Genomic DNA, 27,789 nt, shown 5'->3' with positions numbered 1-27,789 from the left:
CAACTTTTGGTTTTTAGTGCCGGCAGCTTGGTCCATTTTACAGCATTTAAGTGGCCATGAATTTCCCGGCCAGTGAGCATCGGCTGCCAGCAACCCGGAGCACGTGGGTCCATAAAGACAACAGGGATTCGGGACCGGGAGCAACCCATCCAGAATTTTTATCCCAAAATTGAAGCCACCTGCTGGCCCCTGCAGGTAGGCGCTTTTGTTTTAGCTGCGGTCATTTTCCCCGGTTTTCCCGGGATCTCAATTGGTTTTGGTTTTAGTTTCAGTTTCGTCATGGTAGCCCGAACACGTGTGCTCCCGAAATTGTTTAGAGTCAGTTAGCGCGGAAACGTGCCGGCAATAAATTGATCAAAGCGAAATGCTCCAGCTAAAAGCAAAAAATCATGTTTTCATTTTGAGGAGAAGCAAGTCGGTTTATTCGCAAAAAAGTGTCAAATTATTGTTTTAAATTGGTTTTGATTTTATTGCTCGTGCATTGTTAAACAGAATCAATAAAACTGAACTTCTAGATTCCATAACATAAGTTATTGGATCCGATTTAGACGTGGGATACCTCTATGAGTTTGTGTTTGAATTTCCTAACGCATTCCATTCAAATATTCCGATTCGATTTTTCCATATTCCAATGACTTTCAGAATGGGCCCAAAACTGAACTTCAAAATTCCATAACTTGAGTTTTTGCAACCCGATAAAGTCGTGGGATAGCTCTATGAATTTGTGGTGGAATTCTCTAATATTCTTCATTAAAATTTTCCTTTTTAGCGATGGTCAAAATTTTAACCCATTTTCATGTTTGATTTTTCCGTAAATCCAATGGATTTCAGAAAGAGACCCTAAAATTGATCTTCAAGATTTCATAACTTGAGTTTTTGGAAGCCGATTTAGACGTGGGATACCTTTATGAATTTGTGGTGGAATTCTCTAAAAGTCTACATTAAACTTTTCCTTTTTAGCGATGGTCGAAATTTTAACCCATTTTCATGTTCGAATTTTCCGTAAATCCAATGGATTTCAGAAGGGGACCCTAAAATTAATCTTCTAGATTTCATAACTTGAGTAATAGGAACCCGATTTATACGTGGGATACCTTTATGAATTTGTGGTGAAATTCTCTAAAAGTCTACATTAAACTTTTTCTTTTTAGCGATGGTCGAAATTTTAACCCATTTTCATGTTCGAAATTTCCGTAAACCCAATGGATTTCAGAAGGGGACCCTAAAATTGATCTTCTAGATTTCATAACTTGAGTAATAGGAACCCGATTTAGACGTGGGATACCTTTATGAATTTGTGGTGGAATTCTCTAATATTCTACATTAAAATTTTCCCTTTTAGAGATAGTCGAAATTTTAACCCATTTTCATGTTTGATTTTTCCGTAAACCCAATGGATTTCAGAAGGGGACCCTAAAATTAATCTTCTAGATTTCATAACTTGAGTAATAGGAACCCGATTTATACGTGGGATACCTTTATGAATTTGTGGTGAAATTCTCTAAAAGTCTACATTAAACTTTTTCTTTTTAGCGATGGTCGAAATTTTAACCCATTTTCATGTTCGAATTTTCCGTAAACCCAATGGATTTCAGAAGGGGACCCTAAAATTGATCTTCTAGATTTCATAACTTGAATAATAGGAACCCAATTTAGACGTGGGATACCTTTATGAATTTGTGGTGGAATTTTCTAAAAGTCTAAATTAAAATCTCCTTTTGCGAGGGTCGAAATTTTTATTCATTTTCATGTGTAATTTTTTTTGAAAGTCCAGTAGTTTTCTGAATGGGGACCCTAAAACCGCATTTAAAGATTTCATAACTTTAGTTTTTGCAATCCGATTAAGTCGTGGGATACCTCTATGAATTGTGTTTGTGAGTTTCCCTAACGCATTCCATTTAAATATTCCGTTTTGCGGAGGGTCGAAATTTTAACACAATCTCATGTTAGATTTTTCGTAATTCCGAAGGCTCTCAGAATTGCAACCCAAAGCTGAACTTCTTGATTCTATACCTTGAGTTATTGTATTCCGATTTAGAGGTGGGATACCTCTATGAGATCGTGTTTGAATTCCCTTATATTATACACCTAAAAATTTATGTTTGCGGAGGGCCTAAATTTTAACCCATTTCATGCTTTCAGCATGGTAACCCAAAAATTAACTTTGAGATTGCATAACTTGTGATTTTTTAATCCGATTTAGAGGAAGCATACCTCTTTGAGTTGATGGTTCAAGTCCCTATTATTATTCTACATTTAAAAAGAGTCCCAATGTTTGCCCAATGGCTTTAAGTCTAGTACGCCTAGTACATATCTATTGTGGGTAATAGCCATTTCAAATTAGATTACACCCCTGTAAATTCGAATAGTTCTGCACAAAATCTTTATTGCCTCGCTACCTGCACTAAAAATTAGTTTAGACTCATTCTTTGATCCCGACGTTACCGAAATGAATCTATATTTTGTTGTCATCCTCGCGGGAATTATGGGTGCTAGCTCCAAGCCATTAATTCCATTTATTTATGTGTGTGATCCCCCGAATCCTGCTTGTCTACAGTATAGACCATTTAATTACACCAGCAAGCTTGGCGAATAAAATTGTGTGGCAATGCAGAAATAAAATGTAATAAATAGAAAATATATTTTAGCTTATGTTACATCTAATAACTAATGTTCTAGTTTTGCGTTATTTCCTCAGATATAAATCAATTGATATTTAAAGAGTAATAACTGGGTGCCTCTGAAGTAACCCTGTAACAGTGTGCTTAGGCAATGCAGGGTATAAAAAATGTAGCACAAGGATGTATCACCCGTTCGGAGGTGGGAGGTTGTGGTACTTTGCATAGCATTGTAGGGCTGACAACTGCAATGAAATGACGAAGATGTATAGCTACAAAGCTGAGGGAAATTCTCGAAAGAAAGTGTGAGGGAATGGCAGGTGAACCCCTTGTATTTCCCCTGTTCTTCCAGCAGTGACAACAAGCTGGGAAGAAGCCAGAGCGACAGCCACAAACAGAAGCAGACGACACTCACCCCGGTCTAGATGGAGATCCTTGGCTCTGCGATGTCCTGGCCATCTGCATCCAGCTTGTTTCGGATTTTCGCATTTGCCACATGCAGTTTGCACACAGTGCAACGTCTGACATTGATGCGACGTGTAACACATTAGACTAATGAAATTTTTTCATGTTTCTTGCTGCCAGCGAAAAAGGGTTCTGGTTTTCCCCTCTTTCCCGGTTTAATATTAGCACTCGAGCGTTTCCATCCCATAAAGGTTTTACTGACTGGCTGGCACAAATTCTCAATTGCCCTGGTCACTGAATTGCCGCACAACTCACTGTTTTAATTATATTGGCCTCCGTCTTCAGGGGATCAGGGCTCATTAAAATGTGCTGCCTACTTTCAGGTGGCCCTCGAAAGGCATTCAAGTTTAATTGCGGCAATAAATACATTTCTTGCTCTTTATAATGAGTATTTCAGCTATCCGAAGTTTAAGGATTTACTAAAATTATATATTTTGTAATAAAGTATTTTATACATTACAATTTAAATTTTTATTTTGTCTTACTAAAACATAATATAATTTAAAATTTGATAGTGTATTTAGAATTCGTTTATACCCCCTGTAATCTTCGATTCCACTTCGGCTCAAGTTTGTCCACGTGCCGAAAGCTTGTAAGCTCACCTGGCCACCTTTTTGGCCTGCTGCAAAAGGTAATTCTGTTTTGTTTTATTTTTTTAATGGCTCTGTAATTAAAATACGGGAAGGCCAAGTGCCAGAATTGTTGAAAAGGTGAGGCACATAAAGGAAGCCGGATTCTAAGTGTGTAAAACGAAGCCTCTGCAGCATCGGGTACAGAATATCAAAGACAATTTTAGGCTTCAAGTGCCAAAACAGGACGAGATCTGTGATTGACTAAATGTCGCATTGCTTGACTGACAAACTGGCTGACTCGGTGACTTTCAAGCAGGCTGATGAACTGCAGTTGGGCTGGGAGTTGGCTGCGTCTCAGCCTGAAAAGTCGTGGAGACTCAAACTTCAAAAAAGGGCAAAATGGTTTTCCTTTTCATGCTTTCGCACACTCAGAATAAATTGGGTAACAAAGGTTAGCTATTCAGCAATAAAAAATGTTATATATTTGTTAAACATTTTTATTGTATTTATTATTAACAGATTGCTATTCAGTGTAAATTCATATTTTTAATTAATTTAAAATATTTTACAATGTAGTTTATACCTTTTATTCGCCCACTGATTACTAGAAAAGGATTATTAGATACAAACGATATTGACATTTGATCTTACAATACCTCATCCGTTTTCTCGAGTGTATATATCTATTGTCAATGGCTGAGGCAGCTCCCTAGCTGGCCTAGAGGCAATTTGAAAAAGTGGAATATCCCTACCTGATGATTCTACGCCATGATGAGGCTCCATGATGCTGCCTCCTCCAGTCATTGCCATAAATCAACTCAAGTGCCTACGCCCCAGCTGATTTATTTTGCCCTGGCAACTCGTCAGTTTGTTCCGGGCTTCTCGGGGTTTCGGGTTCAGCTCCAGGGGCTGAGGCATTTGCCTAAAATATTTAACCGGCACTTGTGCACAACAATTCCAAGTTCCCTGGTCGTATCTTCCGTTTCTCTGCCATCCCCTCCAGCTCCTCTTTTTATTTTGTTCTTTTATTAAATTCTCAAGTGGCATTCGAAAGTCGAATTTCGTGTGGCCTTTTTGGCTGTTTTGCTCTTGCCATTTTCAAGTCGGCAGCAACAATAAGAGGAAAATTTCATTGTCAATTTCCGTATAATGCACAATAATAATACGAAAACAGGAGCGGGCAAAAGAAACAACAACCATTTGCGGCTAGTGATTACCTTAGACATTTTGCGGCTCGCAAATTGCGCTGTTCCCACTGCCGCATCGCCCAAGGGAATGCGACCTGCGACCCCTGACCCCTGGCCCTTGAGCCCCCTTCCACAGCTTCCCTAAACTCTGATTGTTGTTACTGCCGCATTTAGTTGTTTTTTCTTCTTATTTTTTGAGGCAAAACCAGAGCCGACGTTCCCCCAAAGAGATCTATATCAGCGCGGGAAAAGCAAATTTAATTTTTAATTTCGTTGCGCATCATAAAAAAATGGGTCGAAACAACAGCGATAACTAGGATGTAGTTAAAGTCCTCTTCAAAATTTATTCAGAAATATGCGAGCTCAAAGAAAACTTGGTAAACCGTTTTGGCAATTTAATAGGCTATGGAAAATTGATGCCTTGAATATATATAAATATATTATTTTAAGATTAAAATACATCTTGTATATTTTCAGGTATTTAAAAATTTGTTTACGGAAAAACTGAGCAATTATCTACTCCCCATAGTTAGCCCCTGCACATCGTTTAATTTTTCTAGAAGTACTGGCGATAATTACTGGTTTACAATATCAGCAAACGAAGAGCCACAACCTTCAGCAGAAAACCGGAAAAGCACACACAAAATCAGCAAGCAGGGAAAACTGAAAATTATTCACCGACAAACTCGATCGGGTGAACAGGGCGAATGAGTAATGCAATATTGTAACTGGCACCTGGTCGAACTTTGTTCTCTCTAGTTAATGCAATTAGATGCAAAATTACGGGCAGGTCCGTGTGTGTGAGGGAGTCAAATAGAACAGTGAAAACAAGGGTGAAAAGGTTCAACAATAACAAGGCAGGCAAACTAATTAAAAAAACTTTTTTCCCTGCCAGTTTTTGACAGCCTTCTCATTTCGGAGCCGCGTCATTTTTGGGCTAAATAAATACACACAGCGAAATGGATACCACAGAAAACCGAAACCGAAACCGAAAACAGAGAGCACAGCACCCGGAACGCACACACACACACCCGCACTCACACAAACCGGAAGCGGAAACTCACAGAAGCCATTTTGTGGTCTCGTGCCACGCGTTGTGCTAATGAGATTTTGATAGAAGTTTGAGAGGCAGCCGTCCCGAAAACTGTTGACAGTTGCCTAATTAAAAGTCAATTCCTTTGTCTGCTGCCAGAGAGGCACAGCAACAACAATAAAAAGCGAGAGTAAAATTTGTAAAAATTGTAATTTCATCTGCAGATGCAAATTTTTTGGTGGATCCATCGCGCTGGATTTAATTTTGAATGCCCCATGGGCAGGGAGCGGTTGTGATAGCGACACTAAAGAGCATAATTTATAAGCAGCGAGTCACGGTGACTCAATGTTGTTGTCATGTTGCATGCAAATGAGCTGAACGAAAGCCAGGGGACCAAGGAGAAACCCAGCAGAGAAAGCTGGCGGGATCTAGTGACTCAGCTTCCTCAGCTCCTGTTGCAGATTGAATGTTTGCCAGATACGGAGCGCAGGGAATGCAACTTTAAGTCAATTTGTAGCTCCATAAACAACTTGGCTGCCCAGCGAAAGGCTCTCTCTGTTAGCCCTTGCCTGGGGTACACCCTTTGCTGGTTATAAATATTTTTAAAATTTCTCTGAAAGCGCTAAACCAGCTCAAATAAGTTTTTTATTAACAAAGAAAATAATAAAGTACAAATAAAAAAAGGTAATAGTGGCAATTTCTCTTCTTATCTATATACTTAGAAAACTAAACAAGTTCAAGAAGTTATTTTAGGGAACCCTGAAAACAATCATAATATATCTAAATACATAACTTTATTTTACAAACAATAAGTAATATTATTAAATATTTTCTCTGTAATATTTATAGACTTTTGAAAGGGTGTGCTATCAAATGGTAGCCCCACCGCCATGTAAACCCTGAGATGCTATTGTTTGATGACTTATATTTTACTTATTTTTGGCTTCCCTGTCTTGTATGCAACAACCACTTGGTGAAATAACATAAATTTCCGCTTCCTTCCCCCAAACACTTTACTTATTATGTGTTTTTCTTTGCGCTTAGCCCAAGTGAAAGAAAGACTTGGCAAGAAGCGCCGAAGAAAATGTAGAGAAAATCGCCTGGCAAGGAAAACCCAGCAGCTGACTGACATAGTTTTCCACCGGGCTCATGCCGCCTTTCCTTTTTCCCTCGTCCTTGCCGCTTTTCTCGTTGCCTTGGGGCCACGGAAAGCATTGAAATAAATCTGAGCAAGTTCCTTAGTGCAAAGTTTTCTTCTTTTGGCCGGTGAAAACGGCGCTGATGGGATGAGGAATGAGGAATTCGGAATGCAGAATGTGGATTGTGCGTCGTCTGCTTCTGTGTCTCGCCGGAGGCCAGCCAAAAGTGTTATTTACCTTTTCCCTTTGTTGGCCAAATGCCTTGGGAAACTATGCAAAGTTCACTTGCAGTCCTCCACCAGCACTTTGCTTAATGTTTGTCCTGCATAATTAAACAATTGTCAGGCGAATTGTTGCAACTCCCCGTATGCAGCCGGTGGGCTGTCGGGCAAACAAAAGGTTCATTTGGCACAATGACAGAGGTGATCAGCGAAATGGGTCTGTGGGCCTCCGGCAAAAAAAAGTAAAAAACAAAACAAAGAAGAGGGCGCAACTTTAACTAAATGGCTGCTCGAAAAATTGCTATTTAGCCAACTCAAATGGAACACAATGCTGACACACATTCCAGCGCCCAAGATGCTGGCAAACATTTTAAAAGCAACTAAAAATAGCAAATGGCCCAAATGAGGCTAATTAAGTTGAGCCAAACAATTTGCCAGCGACAGAGGAAGGCGCTCCCTGGGCTGCCGGGCTGCTAGACTTCTCAAATGGCAGTTGGCCAACTCCTTCTAGTTGCCAATTTGATTAACCGTTAATTAATTTCATTATTAGACAGGGCAAAGCATCGGGAATCAGCCGATGGGCGGGGGCATCGCAATTAGTTCGCCGAACTTTCCGACAGTTGCGAACGGAAATTGTCAGAAATTCTGTTAGAAGCATACATGCACTGAGGGAAAAAAGAGTGCTATGTACAGCCAAAAATTACAACAATATCCTTGAAATAAGTAATAATATATGGTACCAATTATTATACCATATAAAGATCATTATTTTAAACATTTTTACGGAAGGACCACAGTCTGTAAATTATAGTTTTCCATTTTTTTAATAAACATTTTAAAGGTAACCTTAAAGATTAAAAAATTTAACCCAAACTTGTTGGATGGTTGCTGTTTTTTTAATAATATTATTTTCAAGATTTTCCATCTTCCTATAGCTAATCTATTTTTTCCCAGTGCGTTATCCCGGAAAGTAAGCGCTACTGATGCCGACTTAATGCCGAACCTCATTGCATAATTCATTTGCTCCATAATTGCCAAATGAGCTTCGCTCTTGTAATTTACATTTATTTGCTTATGATTTCCCCAACAATGATTGCTATACATTTTTAAAGCTATTTGCCCACAACCCTAAAGTCTGCGGTTTCCTTCCCCCGAAAATCGAAGTCGATAGACAAAAAAGCCGGACTACAAATTGCACAGTCAGAGAATCGAAAACGAGGTAGAAAAAAAGTAATCCCCAGAGCATACAAATTGCAGGGCAAATAAAAAAATACACGATAGCGATGGGGGGAAAAAACAAAATTGTGCTTAAAATTCACAAATAAAAGCCACGTAACATGCAAGTCGGAAAAACCGGGTGGTGCGAGTGAGGGGGTTAGTTAGGATCCAGGAAATGTCCGCTCCCTCGGACAGGCAAATATGCAAAAACTGTGAATTTGTATTTCAATTTCTGCAAGCGGGCAGCCACAAAAATGGCAGCCAAGTGGATGGTGAAGATTCACCGACAGGTTGAGCAGTTGTCCAGCCGTCCAGTTGTCCAGTTGGACCGGGCTGAAGACCAGGGCTCGGGAGCCGGTGGCTGAACTGAACTGACACAGCGCATTTGAAAATTGATCACCGGAACATCCGTGCGCTGACCGGAAATGCACAAATACTGGCGTGATTTATGCCAGTGCGTGGGTGTGTGTGTGGGCCTTGTGCATGTCCGCTTCGGTGGATGAATAACTGTTTTACATCTGACAATTGTGTGAAATTTCCAAATGATTTCCATTCACATGCCACTTAAAGGGCGGCTTTAAGATATGCCTGTCAACGGGTAAATTTTATTGATGGATAAGATTGCTGTATTTATTAATAATCCATCACTAACCAGTTGAAAAATACGATATAGACCATTATTTTTTACAACAAGTGTTATTTTTTACACAAATAAATATTTAGGTAATTTGTTATATGTTAAAACTAAGGATTTTTTACAGATTTATTACGAATTTATTATAAGGAAAACAACCTTAATTAATACCTAACCATACACCTTAAAGCTAAATTCTCCCTAGAAATGATCCATAATGCAACTGCAATGTAATCTTTAATTCATTGGCCTGAAATTGACAGGCGTTCGCCGGGAGCAGGTGGAAAATTCCACTTCGCCAGGAGTGCCACTTCCTCTATTTTCCCTGATTAGCCAGCTCGCCTGCGGTCGCCACTTGTCTGCGTCTTAGCCACGTTGAAGTGGGCAGAAGCACCTGGTCCGGTAGTCCTGACCATTTTTCAACTGGCGCTTATTAACTTATTTATGTGGCAGCCAGTCAGTGCTGGCAAAACCAGCGAGTGTCAGTTCGGCTCTGCCGGGCTTCCATGTCCTCTGCTAGTTATCCAACTAATGGAAAATTATGTTGTGAGCTGGCAGCGAGCAACTGGCAATATGTCAAGTCTGTCTTAAAGTTTATTTCAACTTGACACTTGGATTGCCAATTTTTTGCTGCTCCTTTTTTGCGAGATAGCATTTTTGCTGTCGATTTTTTGGGGTGGAAGATTTGACAGCTGCACTTGGGATTTGTGAGGAAGTTTGTTTGGTGTTCAATTGCTCGAAAGTTTCGCCCCCGAAAAGTTGGCCAATAACTGACAGCTCAATGCAGGTCTATATAGATAAGCACTCCACTCCCAGCACTCCCACTAGCATTCGCCAATGAAAACATTAATTATTTCTGCTGTAACACCAATCCGACCAACTTTCATGACAGCCGGCGAACAATGGCGGCGATGACTCTATAATGAGCATAATTAAGCCGCACAATGTGCATTTAAATTATAAATTAATTGGACATTGAGTGGCTCTGAAGGGCAATTGCAATAAACAAAAAAAAAGCCGGGAATAAAAACCAGCGGAAGAACTTTATAAAACTGTTGGAACAGTTGTTTACATTTAGACAACTAATTCATTTATGAGTTAAACGAAAAATCAAACAATAGCATTGGATTATAGGGATGTGCAGGTTTTTTATATAAATTGGCAACTTTTTATTCCAATACTTAATCAGCCAATTTCAATTTTCATTTACAAAAACTTTGCCCTGCCGAAAATAAAATGTACACAAATTGAAACCCTAACGAGCCAACATTTTATGACACATTTTTCAGTGCAAAACGCTGACAATTCAATTGAAATGCAACTTCGGTGGGTGGGGCTGCAAAAAGGAGTTTGGCTCTGCAGTCATTGAAACCCCGCCCACTGAAACAAAAAATAGGGCAAACAGGAATAAAACTCCGGCGAAAGAAATTAAAACAAGCAGCAGGTTCTCAGAAAAAAGGGATCGGGGAAACGAAGGGTTAAAGGGTTGTAAAGCATTCGAAAAAATGCAAATATGTATGCCAATGTAAAACAGAAGCTGCAACCGGGGTACTGTCATATAAAAGTGCTCCAGTTCCTCCATCCTATTTTTCCACCATACCCAAAAAGGACAATGAGAGGACATAAAAAATGTGGGGTTGGGTGATAAAGAAGAACCCTACTGAATGACATGACTAAAAATACATAAAAAAAGCACAAAACAAAGGAAATGATGAGAGTGTTGATGGAAACCAAGGACGAAGGACACCGGAAACGAGGGGCTTCGAAGTGGGAATGCACTCGACAAAAGCGTAGAACCAGAACGAGCAGAAGATAATGCAAAACCGAAAGAAAAGCCGGGAAAATTCGTGGAAGAAAAACGGACCGAAAAAAAATAAATTGGGTTAGACTGTGGGTGAAACGGGTGCGGGGAGAAGACGTATTTCATTTAAATACGGAAAAAATATACAATTAGAGAGCAAACGTAAACAAAAAACGGAAGGATCCGCAAACTTGGGGGAAAATGTTAAAATGGAAAAGGGAAATGTGTGGAAAAGTTCCCTTAATGTGCTCTAGCATTTTGAAGTATTGGCAGGAGTAACGTTCTTTCTATAATAAAATCTTAAATAATACAAAAAAAAAGATTAACATTTAAATATAAATTTATGTGATATTATTTTAAGATATATTATTAAACCTAAAATATTCTAAGCCCCAAAATTATCCTGATCATCGATATCCTTCTTCGCCCCATTGAGCGTCGTATATTGCGAATATGTTTGCATTTCCTCGCATACCCACATTTTTCGACCGTTTTTTGCATGACATAAATTAAATTGCGCATTTGGTCGGTTCTGGGGGCTTGTAAATTTGCACACATATATGTATTTCGGCCCTCTCTGCACTAAAAGGTGTACATATGTACATGTGCATCCATGGGATGCAATATAAAAAGCGAAATGCAGCCAATAAAATATTGACAGTCAGTTGACCAAAACGTAGCCAACGGAAAACTTTGTGTAAACACGAGGGGGAAAAAAAACAGCAAGACAAAGACAAAAGAGCTATATTTGGTTGAACAACATCAGTGTGCATATATATAGGTTACATATAGTCATTTGGTTTTCATGTAAATATTTTTCCAGACCAGCCGAGCTGCAATCGGAGGCTCATTAGCCGATTTTCAACGGACTTAACTAGATGCCAGATACATAAATTACAGTCGCGACTCACAGGATGTTACAATAAACAGATTTATAAATTGCCGGCAGCAGCCAGCAGCTGGCCATTATTTATGGCTATGGGTTGACAGACAGTTTTCCCCCTTTCCCGCCAACCGTTTTCCCAGAGCTTGCAGAGGGTCCTCGTTTTCCACCAGGTCTGCCGGAACTGTGGGGGGCGGTCCACAGGTTAGACCGTTTTCACCGCACTTTTATCGCTTTTTCCACCGCTAATTGGCAATGGCTTACTTTCTTTTGAATTACATTTTCCTTTAAAGATTGAGAAAATTTTTAATTATCTGCTTTGCAAGTACACTCGAAGTAGCGCGATGGAAACTGATGATGGGCCACACACCTGCGGCGTAATTTTCCACACTTTGCAGCATTTTTCTTTCAGCTCCGGCATCTTATCATTTATCAGCTTCCGGCGAAGATCAAAAGCGAGGCCAGCCATCAAAAGCAGGGATGTATAGTATGCTATAGTATGTATGTATATGGAGTAGGGGGCCCTGCCATTTCTCACGGCCCCACCCCCAAAATTCCTATCTAAGCCAAGTCTGTTATGTGGGTCGAAATGCTGCGACTGGTGGCCATGCCATTTGGCCAAATGAAACTAATTTTGTTGATTGTACACTCGCGCTGCCGGAATGGAGCACCAGCAGATGCGAAGATTCCGATGTGAGGATGCGGAGCTTTATAGCCATCGACAGTTGATATATGGGCGGTTGGGGGCGTGGCGTGGGGCTTTAGTGGCTGCTGCCAGTTTAGAGCAATCTTTTGCCGTTTTTTCGCACATCTAGTAGGTATCTTATGGGTAGATAACGTTTTTTTCCCCAAGAAGCCTGATAAACCTTTTATATAAATTAAAATACTCTAAAGAGTGCTTTTCGAAGTGTAAGTATTTACAAATATTGGAATTCGAAATCAAAATAATATGTTATTTATAGTCTTATATACCATTGCTGAGTAAAATCCATATTTTTCCGGTTTGTTTGTCGCCAGAATTCTTAGAGCACTGTATAAAAATTAAAAACATAAAAATTTTTTAGCTGTAGATCTAAAAATATATATATTGAAATACTAGGTATTCCATAGTCTCATACACCACCCCTTGGTAATCCCATTTCATTGTGCGCCCTGTCAAGTGAGATGTTCGTAGAAAATATAGCTGTTGTGAAATTATCTCTAATTGATTGAAATCTCTTTGTCTCGTTCTCATCGAGTGAAATTACCTGCGTTACCTCCGTGCCGAGCTGTCTAATCGGAGACAAATCAATATGTAGCAACTGCAATCAGTCGGAATTGGTCCTTCAGGGAGCATCACATCCATACAGATAACTATTCCCTTTGTCCCCGTCGAATTATTGGAGCCCGAGCCTGAACTGCATTGCTCTTTCGTCTTATGACATTTTATTATACCAATTAGACTGCGCTCCTTTGCATTGTTTCATGCCCGAGCCTCGTGACAGACATTTCCCGGGGTCCATTGTTCCCTCCGGATGGAATTTTCTCGTTTCCTCCAGTTCTCCTTTGCGCTGGCCCCTTTGTATCCCCGGGTTTTTCTCGCCTTGCCTTTGCTCACACCTGTTTCAGGAGCTGATGACTGCTCAGAATTTACGGCTCTCGATTGTGTTTTAACATTTATTCATGGAGTGTGGGCAAGTGGACGCTGGACCGTGTCCTGGTTGTCCTGGTTGTTCGGGTGCCACTTCACTGGCAACACACATTTCTCAAATGTTGCAACACTTGGGCAACGGCACCGTGCTCGGCACACAAATGACATTTACATTTCGAGCACATAATGTTGGCAGAATTTGTAGCTAGCAGTTTTTTCTTCTTTGCCCCTTCTATTTTTGCTACCTGTGACCGGTAGGAGCACTCTTGGCCCTGTAGTATTTTTTCGGGTGATAATTGCATACGGCGTCGTGCACTCGACAACAGCAACAACGAGTGCACTACAAGTTGGATGTTGCTGTTGCTGCTGCTGCTGCTGCTGCTGCTGCTGCACTTGCTGTTTCTCATGTTGCCAGCAACTAACAACTTCCTGCTTATGGAGAGGGGCCTTCATGGCTTTAACTTCTGCAGAGGCAGGCGAGTTTCACATGGAAGCAAGGCACAGAGAAAATATATCACACAAAATATCCTAGTAAAATATATAAATTTATCAATCAAATAAAAAATATATTTTGGCGTTACATCAAAAATATTGGCTTCGCACGATACAACTGAAATTATATAAAAATCCCAGGAAAATATAGTAATTTCATCCAGAACTCAAATTATTTTTTATTTTTATTTTCTCAGTAACAATATTAAGTTTATATAACATTAATAAATACAAAGAGCAGTTTGTTAAAGCAAAAATTAAAAAAAAATGTTTACTTGTTTCTGTAAAATATATCTTTGCGTACTTTTAGTCAGATTTGTTGGTGTTTTCAAAACTCTAACTGGAACTAAAAGACTTTTGATATGATTTTCCCCCCTTAAAAACTAGTACCTACCTACCTACATCTTATTTTTCCTAGTGCATCTCTGACCTAAGGCAAATTATCGAATGTCGAATAGGCAGCCAAATGAAAGAGAGAAATCCTGGTCAGCGGCTTAGGCCGTTTATCAACCGAACTGACCAGCAGCTTGACAGGCAATAAATTAAGGAACCTAAATACAAACAGCTGATACAGTTGCTACCCTCGAGACGGGGCTGTGCCAATCCAAGGCTAAAGCCCACTTCAAAGGGATTGCCCGGGAGAGTAAGCCGCTAAGTCTGAATATGTTGCCCCGGTGGCGAGGGCTGCGCAGAAAAGGCTTTAAAAGTGCTGGCGGGAGAAAGTAAGGCTGAAAGGGAAAGCCACTTTAGACGCATGTGATGCGATGATCAAAGCGCCGGGCTCCAGACGAGGGCGAACTTTATTGAACTAAGTTTGTTACAAAGCCACCTGTAACCCGGGGAAGGTTGGGGGTCAGGGGTCAGGGAAGTTGGCAAGTGGCAAAAGGCAGATTGTGGCCTTAAGTGGCTGAAACGTAAGTTGGATTACAGATAAATCAGCATCAAGATGAGCAGCTAAAAATAGAATGTTGCCAGGCGGAAGGCTAACAAGATTATGCAGTTTTCAGAAAGTTAGATAAAGTTGGTAGTTAGGTAGTTAGTGTCGAAAACCGGGGCATTACAATTGGTTCCAGCTACAGTTTTAAACAGTGCAACTAATCATATGTCACGAAGCTATAAGTAGAAGTGAAATATAACTAGGGCCCACAGTTAACTTATAATAATCATGTCGTTAACATTCTTTACTATTCTGGTTCTCTTTGGTTTGGTATTTTTAGGTCAGCATCAGGCCGGTGGTAAGTGCCATTTATGACTTTATGAAGAAACTACTTTCAGGATTTATGAATAACTATAATCTTTCACTACAAAAAAATATTTTAGCTAGCAATAGTTTATAATGTAACCCATACGATCTTCTAGCTGACTGTAGTGCCCATCGCTGGAAAGACGAAACGGATGTGGATGAAGGATCCTGCAGTCGGCCCCAGTTAACTAAAGATGAAGACGATCCCTTGGACCCCATTGAAGACGAGCCCTTTGAAACGGTGTCAACTATCCCAAAGGAGGAAGTGAAAAAGCCAAACACAGAAGTTCAGGAACCCTTTCTGCAAACCATAATTAAGGCGTTGAAGTTTATCTGGCAGGTCCTGAGTATTTGGATAAACTTCAACCAATAAATGCGATAAGGCACTTCTGGCAACAGATCCTCACCAAATGGCTTTGTGCCTCTGCAGGATATATCAGAGTCAAGTTTTCCTTTTCGTCTTGGCCCATTGTTTCAACGGCTTTGTTCAAAACTGTTCTGTTGACGTTTCAGGCAGTGGCACTCTTTGTTTTTTATTCCGCTTTTTTCACTGCTCTTAACCCCCCGTTGCATTTTGCAATTTAAGTTATGAAAAACGTTTCGTTTGGCTTTGTTGTTGAATTGTGCTGCATTGTGGCTTTTGTTTGCCTTGTTGCTTTGCATGCATTTCACATGAGCCGGCAGTTGCCGCTTTCCATTTGGTTTATTGCGAATTTTATTGTTTTACGGTAGTTTATGGCAAATGCCATACACCGAGCCGTGTAAATATTTGTTCTAGGCCGTATATTTCCCTTTCTGCATGGGGCTTCCTTTGAGCCAATTTTCACAGACACAGACACAGGCCCGGGGATACAAACATGCTTAAATATGCACAAGTTGATAAAGTGAAATGTTTGCCGGCCCATTTCAATCAGTGTTATGCTGATGACCGAACTATAAAAAGGAGGCTTGTGAGTGCTGTAATATCATCAATTTCCATGCAGATTACTTGATTTAAGGCAACGTGTGCTTCTGGTCGGAGCATTTAATTTGACACTGTGTTTTCTGACTCGAATGCAGAGTAAACGCACATTTAAAATATGGCAGATTGTTTACTGAGTGAATAATAAGCCTGCGAAATTGTTGTTAAACAAAAATAAATAAATGGAATGGAATGAAAATAAAAGGTAATCGGTCAATTTGCAATGGTGAATTTTCTTTGCTTAATATTCATTGTGAAAGTGAATTTTTATGTATGTAAATATGCATTGGTAACTCTGTTAATTGATACGATTTTATGCCTTTTTTCTTTAAATTTATAATATCTAGATTGGCTATATTTATAGAAAAAAAAATATTATTATTTGTTGAAAAAAGTAAATGATAAGTTATGAAATTATTCATTGGTAAATTGGTTAAGTACTGCGATTGTATACCTTCTTATTGAGTTCCAAAAATATTTCAAATTTTTTCTACATGTGTGGAGCCATGTTTAGTTGCTGACCATATTAATTAACAAAAGTTAATTACACTATATAAACAAACTGAGGTTGACGGCGACTTCTGTTCGGGCTATTAGGCTAATGGGCTTGCACAAAACTTTCGGCCAGCCCAGAACAAACGAGCCAACAAACAAACAAACCAACTGCAGTAAAAACAAAGCGTGTAGAAATAATGTGCTAAATGAACAAAGCCCCAGTTCCCTTTTTGTAGGGGGCGTGCAAATACTTGCAGAATACAAATAAAATTAACTAAAACTCAAACTCAAAGCCAAAACTCTGAACCAAAGTCCAACACAGGCCGAGACCCATCCGTTGTTGTTGTTGTTTTCTTGTTGTTTGGCCCGAAAGCCCACCGGAAAATTTTTGGAAAACGCTCAACTCTGAAATAATTAAAAACTAATTAAAGGGGCGGACGGACGGGCAAGTGGCAAGCTGTTGTAAAACTTAATTAACTAAATGAGAGCAGGGGCAACAACAGCGATGGCAAAATCGCCATAGAACTTGTTGTCCAAGCGCACACACGAGGCGTATGAGTAATTTAATCATGTTTCATGCTGTCCTGGCCAAAGGAAGGCGGTCCAGAGAGCTGCGTTTGTTGACACCCACAGAATGCAATTTGCGCCACAAAAGCAAACAAAGAAAATCTTGGGAAATGGGGGAAAATACAGGGCGGCAAACAAAAGTCAAACAAAGTTATATTCCAGATTGGATTTTAAGTTTTTGGATTAGTTGCAGCTCTGCAGATGCTTTCAGCATAATAAGGGCGAAACAGGAAAGTGGGAATATTTACCGAGCGCTGCAATTCTTCACAACCCCTACGCAAAGCTGAGTCCTTGAAACTCCTGCTCTATTCAAATTTAATAGAAGTTAATAGGTTTAACAGGGCTGAATTTAGCTAAGAGCCACTTTAAATCTTAAGTTTTCCTTGAGGAATATTTTAACATTTTGAAAATCAACACCCTAAAATCTCATTAAGTATACTTAAGCTATAGCTTACCTTTATACACAGTTTTCTTTAAGTCTAAAGTATTTTTATTAAAACATAAACATTTTAAATTATATAGTAATTTATTTAAATAATAAAATATCTATTTATTTATATAATATTCAGTTTCAAATACTGCCTTTCTAAAATGTGTTTTACATTTTATTTTATTTACTTTCATGAGATGCCAGAGACTTTCAGGAATGTGAGTCATAGACAATAAGTATTCCTTTTACTCTCGATTTAAGGACGGCTTTTCCTGTGGCTTTTACCTGTTGTAGAATATACCCCCAGCCGTCACTCCGCCGGGGGCCACATTCTGCTATTGACTTGCATATTTGCCTTTCCACTCCAGTCGAATCAACCCAGCAGCCAACTCACCTGGACTGAAGCCCAAGACCACCCCACGCACGTGCCATCAAAGTGAAATAGAAACAAACAGGAGAGGCCATAGGATCCCCTGGGATCTGGACCCATCCCGGGGAGCCGGGGTTGTCCTGCACTTCTTTCTTTGCCGTCTGGCTTAAGTACGTTGTTTGCCCAGCGTATACATAGACCGCACAGCGCCAAAGGTGAGAGGCAGTCTGATATCCATAAACAAGGACCTGGTCCTCGCTCTTCCATCCTACTCCCAGTGTATCCACTGATGGAGAGCGACAGCTGCAACGCACGAGATTGAAGCCGGCAAAACAAAAGAAAACTCCTCGGGCATTCATTCATTTCTCGCAAATGCCTCTGCTCATTGTGGGCCACAACTGATTGCAACCGGTGGCCATTATTCATTTCCGCCGCTGCACTTGTGACCCGGGTTCGAGTCCCGGCACTAGGGATCCGCATATTGAAAACGCTTTGGCATAGACAAATATGCGCCTCGAATTGCAGGCCGCGGTGATTGAATGGCCTTACTTTGCCACTGGTCGATGGGAAGCCCATCTGCCAGTGGCCACTCAATTCGATTTCAGAGGCACTCATTGTGTGCTATCCATTGCCCTGGGACGGTCTTCAAAAGCCTAATTGAAATGGCGGATGGGAAAAGTCAGTTTGGTGTAGATGAACACGGAAATCATTTAATACGCCCACTCATCTATGACTTCTGTACTGAAAGGAATGCTATTAAGATTCTTAGATATACACAATTCCATAAAAATAAGGTACTAACAAATATAATGACTTTGTAATGCAGTTTCTGATTGAAATAGTTAGGGAACTTCATCTGCATTTCCATTCCAAATACTATTACCATGAGCAGCCGCTTGGGCTTAATATCAAATGGAGCCTTTGCTCCAACTCAGACATTAAGAGATTTGCACACGGAAACCCTTTGATTGTGTGTCCTACTTCACTGGAGAAATGCAAATTATCCAAATCCCCCAGAGGTCTGTTGCCATTTCGATTGCGGCTCGGCTGTTGCCCTTTCGTCCTGTTTACGCCTGATTAAAGTCAAACAGCAAACATATTCCGAGCTGCATTACCAGACAATCGCATAAGCATGTAAGCACAATTGTGACCATAAAAATGGGTAAGTTTGATATAATTTTGATAACAAAATTCCTTTCAATGAATCCTTCAAGTCCTTGTATACCTTTAGTAGAAAAAAGATAAATGTTAAGTGTTTTAAAAGTAATTTTTTCCTTTCCTATTTCAATGAATTTCTATGTTTTGAATCAATATAACAGATCTATAAAAAAATTAAAACACCTTCTAAACATTTAGACATTTTTTTTAAGCCCAGCTTTATATTTCTGCATTTCTGGTCCGAAAATTCCGTCGTAATCTATGCAGAGAAACGCTTGACAATGCCTTGTTTTGCGGCTCAACTTTGGCCCCCATCCTAAATCCTTCGTGTCCTTCGTGGCCAGGATTTGCTTCTCATAAGCAAGAAGTTGCCATTGTTGGCTCCACTGGGGAGCGCACGTGTGCGAAAGGATGGCCAGGGATATGGGTTTGTGCAATTCGGTTCTCGCTTTCTCCGCTCCCCAAATTATGCAAATTGCTGGAAATTTTGCATTGGATAATTTTCCTATTTGCCCGTAACGCACAATAAAAAAACAAAACAAAAAGTAAACATTTTATGCCCCGAGGGACCGTCGATGGCATAAAATGGCTGGGCAGAAAAAATACTCAACAGTTGTATAAATGCACCAACAAAAATACAAATGAAAATAATATAAAAACGAAACAAACTGCGTCGCATTTAATTAAAAATGTTATTACCCGTGCTTTTCAACAGCCGCAACGCTTGAAGCCCGGGCCAAGGGCTATAAAAACATTATTCGAGAAATGGTTGCAAATTTAATTGTTAAATCCTGTTTTATTTTACTGGGGTGTTACTATATTACGGCGATGTGGTCACATGCAATTTTTCCGCCGTCACAAATTTGGGCTCTGGAGAAAGGAATTTAACAACCATGTCAGTTCTACAATTAACTTACACTCAAAAATGTTTTTTGGTTTTTAAACAAAAATTTAATATATTTATTTCTTACATACATAAATTGTATTTTCAGTTAAAAAAGTAATAATTTCGTTCATATATAGTATTTCGAACAACTTTCCTATGATTTTTACTTTACTTTCTTAAACATACATTTTGGCAGAAAAAACCCTAAAAAAATTAAAATTCCAAATGGATCAACGAAAAGATGTCATCTCCCTGGATGAGATGAGTGGACCGAGGTTGGCAAACTATAAACAAAGTTACAACCAGCTTATGAGAAATGAGCGAGGGGTTGTAACTAAAAAGGAACTGGCGTCCATGATTCGATTCCTGGGTGAAAGTCCTTCGGAACGGGAAGTGGAGGACATTTTCAAGGCCTCCGATGTGGACGGCAATGGCGAGATCGACTTCCGCGATTACTGCTTCGTTATGGCTCGTTTTGAAAATGAAGAGGAGCTGGAAATGTGCCATTTATTCAAAAAATTTGATAAAGATTCCGACGGTTTTATTACCAAAAGCGACCTGATTCAGTTAATACAGATCACGGACTTCCAGAGCGACAAAAAAATCGTTATGCACATACTCAGGGACCGATATTCGGATGAAGATGGTCGCATAAGTTTTACCGAGTTCATGGCTATGATAAAGAAAACCTTTGTCTGAGAAGGTTTTTCACCTGGATTTGTAACAAAAATTTTAAGTTATACTTTTTTTTTAAAAAAATAGACATGTTCATATTAAATAGAAATGAAAAACAAAATACTTTTTTAAAACAAAATTGTATTGTATTTGGCTGCTGAAATACTAATAAGCCTGGGTTATTTTAAAAATCTTCTTACATTACAACAAAAGTACCCAATATTTAAGTAAAATTTAAAGAGAATGTTTTACATTTAAAAATCTATAACCCCTATTTCTTGAAATGGATTTATCAAACTTTCTTTGCCTTACTGTTCAAAAATACATTCAGTCACATTTAAAAGATTTTAACTTGAAGACCAAATTTTAAGAATATCTAAATTTCAGAGAAGTTAAATTTTAAGTGCAATTTTATAAAATTCTTAAATTTCTATCCCCCGAAACGGTTTGTATCAACCATGGATGACTATGATTTCAGTAGCCCACCCCCGGAGGTGCGAACCATCCATACGCACACCCTGGACGAGGAGCAGCTCAAGGATTGTGAGGCTGCCTTCGCCCTTTTCGACGACGAGAACACCAAGGTCATCCCGATCAAGTTACTGAGGGATTGCCTGCGAGCCGTGGCCCACACCCCGCCGGAGAATGAGCTGCAGGACTACATCGCCGAAATCGATACTGATGGATCGGGCGAACTGTATCTCAGCGATTTCCTCTGGATCATGTCAAGGCGGTACGAGAACTCGTCCCCCGAGGATGAGGTTATCCTGGCCTTCAAGGTCTTCGACAAGGATGGATCTGGTTTCATACACGAGACGGAGTTCCGCCAGATCATGACCGACTTGGGCGAAGACATGGACGAGGATGAGATTGAGGAAATGATTCGGGATGCAGACGCCAATACGGAACTGAAAATTGACTACGTTCGATTTGTGACCATGATGATGGAGACGTAGGTGTTTTATGGAACGGTACGTATTTAAGAATTATTTTTTCTAAATTAAAACTATAAATAATATGTAGAACTGGCAAATGGATTTGAATTCTTTCAAACTACATAGAAATCTATATTATGATTTTAATAACATAACAAAAATGTTTTTAAAATTCATGATCACCTGGAATTTGGACTTGGAAATATCGGATTAAGCATTATACTTTCCCTGAATAATTCTTTAAATTTGTAAATCAATTTTGTATTAAAAACAATGAGTGTAAAATAAAAAACTGTACCCCTTGACTTAGACTTCATTTTTTCATTTAAACTTCAAAATGAAGTTTTGAAATTAATTTTTTAAAAATTTCGAAGTGAAGCTGCAGTGATCCCCAAAATTTCCTGCTCCAACCCCTTTTCTGGCCATGGACTACGACTTCCTTACTCCACCACCAGAGGAGCGGATTATACGCACTAACAATCTGACCGAAGAACAGTTAAAGGATCTGGAGATGGCCTTTTCCCTGTTCGACGATCAAGACCTCAAGGTCATACCCATAAAGCAGCTGAAGCAACTAATGCGAACTGTGGCCCAAAATCCCAGTGATGCCGAACTGCAGGATATATATGCAGAAATCGATACTGATGGATCGGGGGAACTATATCTCAGCGATTTTTTGTATATTATGTCTCAGCGGTACGAGAACATGACGACCGAGGATGAGATTATAGCAGCATTCCGGGTCTTCGACAAGCACGGAACCGGGGTTATTTCCGAGTCGGAGTTCCGTCACATAATGAAGAACATGGGGGAGCAGATGACAGACGACGAGGTGGAGGAAATCATCCGCGATGCAGATTCGGATAACGAGGGCAACATAGACTATGTGCGATTTGTCAACATGATGTCCACCACATGAGGATCTTTAGAAGTAGGCTTTGGGGGTTGGGATCTGGACCTTTCAGCCTCAATTCATTTTCGGCATTCAAAATCTAACAAACGGTAGCCTTGACATCATCTCGATAAATCTGAATATATTCTGAAACCAAAACCCCAGAAACTACTTGAAGATGTCCGAGCTAACGGAGGAGCAGATAGCCGAGTTCAAGGATGCCTTTGTGCAGTTCGATAAGGACGGAACCGGGAAGATAAACAGCCGTGAGTTGGGCACCTTGATGCGCACCCTTGGCCAGAATCCCTCGGAGGGCGAGCTGCAGGACCTGATGGCCGAGGTCGAGAACAACAGCGAGGGGCTACTGGACTTCAGTGAGTTCTGTGCCATCATGGCCAAGCAGATGCGCGAAACCGATACCGAGGAGGAGATGCGCGAGGCCTTTAAGATCTTCGATCGCGATGGGGATGGCTTTATATCGCCGGCTGAGCTCCGCTTTGTGATGATCAATCTGGGAGAAAAGGTCACCGACGAGGAGATCGACGAGATGATCCGCGAGGCCGATTTCGATGGCGACGGTATGATCAACTACGAGGAGTTCGTCTGGATGATCAGCCAGAAGTAGTATGTTGGTTATTGATTCTACGAAAATAAATTACATCGCATATGGGGTCACTGCAAAAAGTAGAGAAATTGTTGCTTTACTGTTATAAATGAGGGGAATTTCTACGGTCAGCTTAAAGGTTAAAGTGTGCAACTTACTTTTTGGAAACCCTTTTAGAACCTGCTTAATTCTTCCACTTAATTGTGCGGTGTGCTAGTTAATCCTTTGACCTAATTTGGAGACCAAGAATTTTTCGAGCATGTCCTACTCTCAAAAATATTTGATGAAAGCACCGCATTTCCGTAATTGTGGTTGGTTTAAGGAATTTCGAGCTCTTTCTGCTCGCCCGCCTCCAAGTGGAAACTTTGAGCACGGAGCACTCTGCGTGGTTTTAGTCCACCACCTCCTCCATCTCGTTGCCCTGGCAAGTGGTTTTTGCTTCCACATGCGGCACGGCACCTTTGTGGCCAGACGAACAATTTTCCTGTTGCTTAAATTCAATTTGCTTATGCATTAAAATTAAATTTTACTGTGGCCTCAACGGCCCCGCTTCGTTCTCAATTTTGCAACGAAAGCGAACCTCTTGGGGGGCTGAGGCTTGCGTTGGGTTTTATAAATATTTCGTGTGTATTCCATACACGCATATATGAATTTCCAATTTTAAGTTCGGGTTTTTTTCCTGGGGAACCTACAAGTTTCGGTTTCAGCTCAGACATGTCAAAATGCCAAGTTGCTTAATTGAGAGTCCACAAAACAAGCAGAAGCGAATCGAGACCTTAACTGCAGTGTGCATCCGCATGGAATAAGAACAAAAGCCCAAGCAGATTCCAATTTCAGATCTGACATCAATAAGCACTTACAGTGGCATAAATATTATATATAGTGTGCTCGAGAGCTGGCAAATATATGTGTCTATATGCGGTTCAAACACCAGAACGACATCGGCACTTCGCCACCTCGCCGCATAGACGGGTCGGTCTGGATTCTCGACTCTCGCTTTTCAGTTCTCAGTTAGCAGGAGGCACAGGACATGTTCGATGGACTGGCTGCGAAGGAAATTGAATTTGTGGGCAGGACCTCCCATGCCACTCCCGCCCCCTGGTGCATCTGGTTCATCCGAGATGGTGTGCGGGTGAGGGGAACTGCAATATCGGGCCAGGATATTTGAGTGGCAAGTAAATCAGAAATAAGAAAGAAATCACAACGGATCCCAGAGTTTTCCCTGAGTTTGATCTATGTATTGATCTATGTGTTTTTCCTGAAGACCAGGACCAGACATTCAGCAAATGGATGTGTTTGTTTTCATTCATTCCGGCAGTCCCTTCAGCGTCATATTCCATAAAGTTCTCCACCAAGACTATGCAGTGTGTTTTTCATCAGGGCATTTCAACTTCGATTTGCTTGAATCATTCTGAACACTGACGAAAATGGAAACAAAATGTATGCTTTTTGATGGAGAGGTTCTCTAAGCGAACATATGATACCCTTTTAAAATCATTTAACTCTTTCAAGGAAAGAAAATTGACATAAAACTAGCTTTAACCTTAATATTTTATTTGTTTTTTATTTTTTTAAACATTATTCTTTTATTTCAGTGTTCCAAAAGAGCAGGCATTCTGCTGGCTGAATGCTCATGCACATCGATTTCTTCGGGAAGACTCTTTTTATGCGGTTTACCACCCACGTTCCGCACTCAGAGTGTCATTTTTGGGTGGCGATGGGATTGTCTGGTATGTGAGGAGATGGAGCATGGGAATTGGAGGTTGGGGGTTGGGGAATGGGCACTGGGGAGCTGGGGAATGGGGATTGGTGTGGAACACTTCCGCACAGGCACTTGAATACGCAAAAAGGCGAATGCAAGTGACGAGGTCCATGAACAAGGACGAGTGTGTCCTGCTCGAAATGCGGACTCTGCGCCGGAGGACGAGTTTGGTGAGCAGCCATACCCTGGTCAAATTTGGTCTGTGGTCCTGGCCACAAGTACACACAGTTTAAACTGTTAAAGTTATCTGTTATCTCTAATTGAGAGAGAAATGTGTGTGCGTGTTTGGGGGCTTAAATTTTAAGTTGTTGATTTTATTACGCATACGCCTAGTGGCTGTCCTTTTTTGTGGGTCCTAACAAACTTGCCCGCATGATGGCCGAGGCTTTCTCGGGCCCTCAATCAAATGGGTGTGGAAATTCCGGGGCTCTCGTCATGGTAGGCCGGCCAAAACCCTTTTCGGATTAACAGATCAACGCACAAATGACCCGAGCAATCGTCTTGGGTTTTCCCAGTTTCCAGTTCCCACGGCCCTGTTTTCCCTCTGTTTTTTTCCCTTTAAGCTGCCATTTCGATAAGGCTGAAAGCTTATCGGGGCTGAAGGACTTTGACGACCCAATTAATTCTTGTTCAACAACAGGCCGAAAAAAATGTTGCCACATGCATTGTTAGTCTACTTTTCATGTCAAGGAAAAGCGAAGAAGGACCAGGAGGGCTGGGGGGCGAAAAACTAAGTGAATAAAGTACAAAAGAAAATAAAAATGAGAAACTCGTGAACGTTAAGTTAAATTGCGCGGAAAAGTTATGCGGCCCTGCTACCCAGAGTTTTTCTAACAAAAAAACTTTGCTAAACATTTTATTCCCCCCGAACGCTCGCCACGTTGGCCAGGCGGAACTACTTGAAATGTAAAAATGTTCAAGCCGGCGCTGGAAAGGCAAACTTGGCAGCAACTTTGAAGGCTCACATAATTATGCGCATTGCATCGCCGTCGATCCTGGTCCACCTCCTCCTCTGTCACCTGCTCCTGATCTCGCCCAGCCTCTCGGCCAGCTACCAGCGACCCACGTCGAGCTGTCAGCAACAGCAGCAGCAGTCCCGATCCCAGGACCAGTCCGGGGAGCTGTCCATGGGCCTGCGGCACGGCAACTCCAAGCAGACCGCCTCCAACATCGCCCTCAAGGCGGCTCAGGAGGCCAAGAAGGCGTCGGACACCCAGGCACCCGCCGCCCTGGCCGCCGCCCGCCAGGTGAAGCACCAGCTGGCCGAGAAGGCCGTCGCCGCCGCCAAGGCAGCCGAGGCAGCGCTCGCCGGCAAGCAGCAGATCCTCGAGCAGCTGCAAGATGAGGTGCACGAGGCCGAGATCATTGTCCAGGAGGAGAGCTACTCCCTGGTGGGATCGCAGGTATGATTTGTGGAAAAACATAAATTTGATCTATATTTTGCCATAGTTTATCCACTTTTCCTAAGCCAATTTAACCTTAAACTCCAGACCAATCTCAATGCCGCTGTTGCCACTGCGAAGCAGACGCAAACGCTGCTGCAATCGCTGCGGAACTCGGTGAAAATCGCCGAGGATGCTCTGAGCAACGCGGAGGCAGCTGCATCCGGTGCCCAGCAGGAGCTGTGCGAGAAGACGCAGCTGGTGGACACCGCCCGCCAGAGGGCGGAGATGCTAATGCAGCAGCTGCGCTCCGCCAAGCTGGACTACACGAATACGAAGAAGGCCGCCTACAGGGCCGCCTGTGCCGCCTCCGAAGCCCGGCACAAGGCTGTGCGGGATCGGAGATCCCCAGGGGAGGAAATGGAAATCGAAGGCACTTCCGGGCAGCAGCAGCCAATGCTGCAGAGCCAGAACCAGGAGCTAGAGAAGGGGCAAGCGGTGAAGGGTCAGGCTGCAGAATGGGAGTACAACGAGCAGGGCAGAGCTATATTTTCTAATTAAAGTTTGCTTTAGATTTAAATTTAGTTTGATGAAATAGATACATTTCAAGCGCATTAAATTGTTATTAAAAATATTTACTTATTGTAATAAAATATTTTATAAGTAAATATGCATGTTTTAGTATTTGTTTAAAATAAAACACTAAATTTGTTTTCAAGATTTCTCTTTAAAATATATGTATTCTATCCCCCACAAATTCAAATCACCCTACCAAAAATACCATTCCGTCATAAACTTTATTTTAAAGTTTATCAGCGGTGCAACCCTCTTTCGGATGGAGAGCGAGACGAACTTCCTCTGCCAAACGCCTCCGGGACTTTGGTGCGCCAATCGAAGCGTTAGGAACCGCAGGACTCCGAAAAGGCAACATGACAGTGCCAAAAAGGGACACCAAACCCAATTGGCTTGTAAAACAATTTGACCAAAGCTATTTTGTTATAACTTTTCAGTTTTTTTGCTGTTTCCCTTTTTTGCCTTTCACTTTTCGCTTCCTTTTTGGCAGAGGGAGAGTGACAGTGGAAAAGGGCGTGACACAATGGGGGGCATTACAAAAGTTTGCACCACACGTTTTCAATAATGATTAGTTTCGGGCTTTTCTTGGGGGAATTGACAAAGGATGAGCCGAGAACATTAAGTTTAAAGTTTTTCAGTCCTCGCCTTGCGAAAAGTTGGCTCACATGAAATGGCAATAAATAAATGTTGGTTGTCAGCGTATTAATTGGGTCATCAGTTGGGAAATCGTAAAAGTTGCCCCGAAAGCCAAAGGATGCGATCCGTAAAAAACTCGCCGGGGAGCGGTTAAAGTAACGATGCGGGTTCTCGGTTATTTGTGGCGTCTATTTGGACACCGATTCCCCGAGGACGAGACAAAAACAGCGATTGGTACTTGAGACAAGAGTTATCAGGCATCAACTGGCAATCCCAGGAAGCTATCGCCAGTTCGATTTATGATCTGGCCCAATAAAATGTATCTCT

At 41.1% G+C, this 27,789-nt stretch overlaps 5 protein-coding genes and 1 long non-coding RNA gene across 6 annotated transcripts in view; 5 read left to right on the top strand and 1 right to left on the bottom strand.

The window, feature by feature from the left end:
• LOC127011577 (uncharacterized) overlaps positions 1 to 27,789 on the bottom strand; it is a 44,575-nt gene that overhangs the window by 3,194 nt on the left and 13,592 nt on the right. The gene's annotated exons all lie outside the window — the stretch shown is intronic.
• On the top strand, positions 15,045 to 15,536 carry LOC108025985 (uncharacterized). The gene is made up of 2 exons (XM_044095514.2): positions 15,045 to 15,128; positions 15,253 to 15,536. Exons 1-2 carry the CDS (start codon positions 15,059 to 15,061, stop codon positions 15,507 to 15,509), a joined length of 327 nt encoding a protein of 108 aa, XP_043951449.1. The 5' UTR covers positions 15,045 to 15,058; the 3' UTR covers positions 15,510 to 15,536.
• On the top strand, positions 20,998 to 21,918 carry LOC108026083 (uncharacterized). The gene is made up of 2 exons (XM_017096782.3): positions 20,998 to 21,649; positions 21,702 to 21,918. Exon 1 carries the CDS (start codon positions 21,137 to 21,139, stop codon positions 21,632 to 21,634), a length of 498 nt encoding a protein of 165 aa, XP_016952271.1. The 5' UTR covers positions 20,998 to 21,136; the 3' UTR covers positions 21,635 to 21,649; positions 21,702 to 21,918.
• Positions 22,022 to 22,553, top strand: LOC108026034 (calmodulin). The gene has a single exon (XM_017096726.3). The coding sequence runs from the start codon at positions 22,038 to 22,040 to the stop codon at positions 22,530 to 22,532; it is 495 nt and encodes a 164-aa protein (XP_016952215.1). The 5' UTR covers positions 22,022 to 22,037; the 3' UTR covers positions 22,533 to 22,553.
• On the top strand, positions 22,545 to 23,198 carry LOC108026035 (calmodulin-related protein 97A). Its single transcript, XM_017096727.3, has one exon. The coding sequence runs from the start codon at positions 22,684 to 22,686 to the stop codon at positions 23,128 to 23,130; it is 447 nt and encodes a 148-aa protein (XP_016952216.1). The 5' UTR covers positions 22,545 to 22,683; the 3' UTR covers positions 23,131 to 23,198.
• LOC108026088 (uncharacterized) lies at positions 25,729 to 26,896 on the top strand. Its single transcript, XM_017096786.3, has 2 exons — positions 25,729 to 26,274; positions 26,362 to 26,896. Exons 1-2 carry the CDS (start codon positions 25,843 to 25,845, stop codon positions 26,812 to 26,814), a joined length of 885 nt encoding a protein of 294 aa, XP_016952275.1. The 5' UTR covers positions 25,729 to 25,842; the 3' UTR covers positions 26,815 to 26,896.

This window comes from Drosophila biarmipes, chromosome 3R, assembly GCF_025231255.1.
Source record: "Drosophila biarmipes strain raj3 chromosome 3R, RU_DBia_V1.1, whole genome shotgun sequence".
NCBI classification, from domain to species: domain Eukaryota; kingdom Metazoa; phylum Arthropoda; class Insecta; order Diptera; family Drosophilidae; genus Drosophila; species Drosophila biarmipes.
Note: the sequence above shows the minus strand (reverse complement) of the source record. Positions and strands in the feature narration are given on the sequence as shown.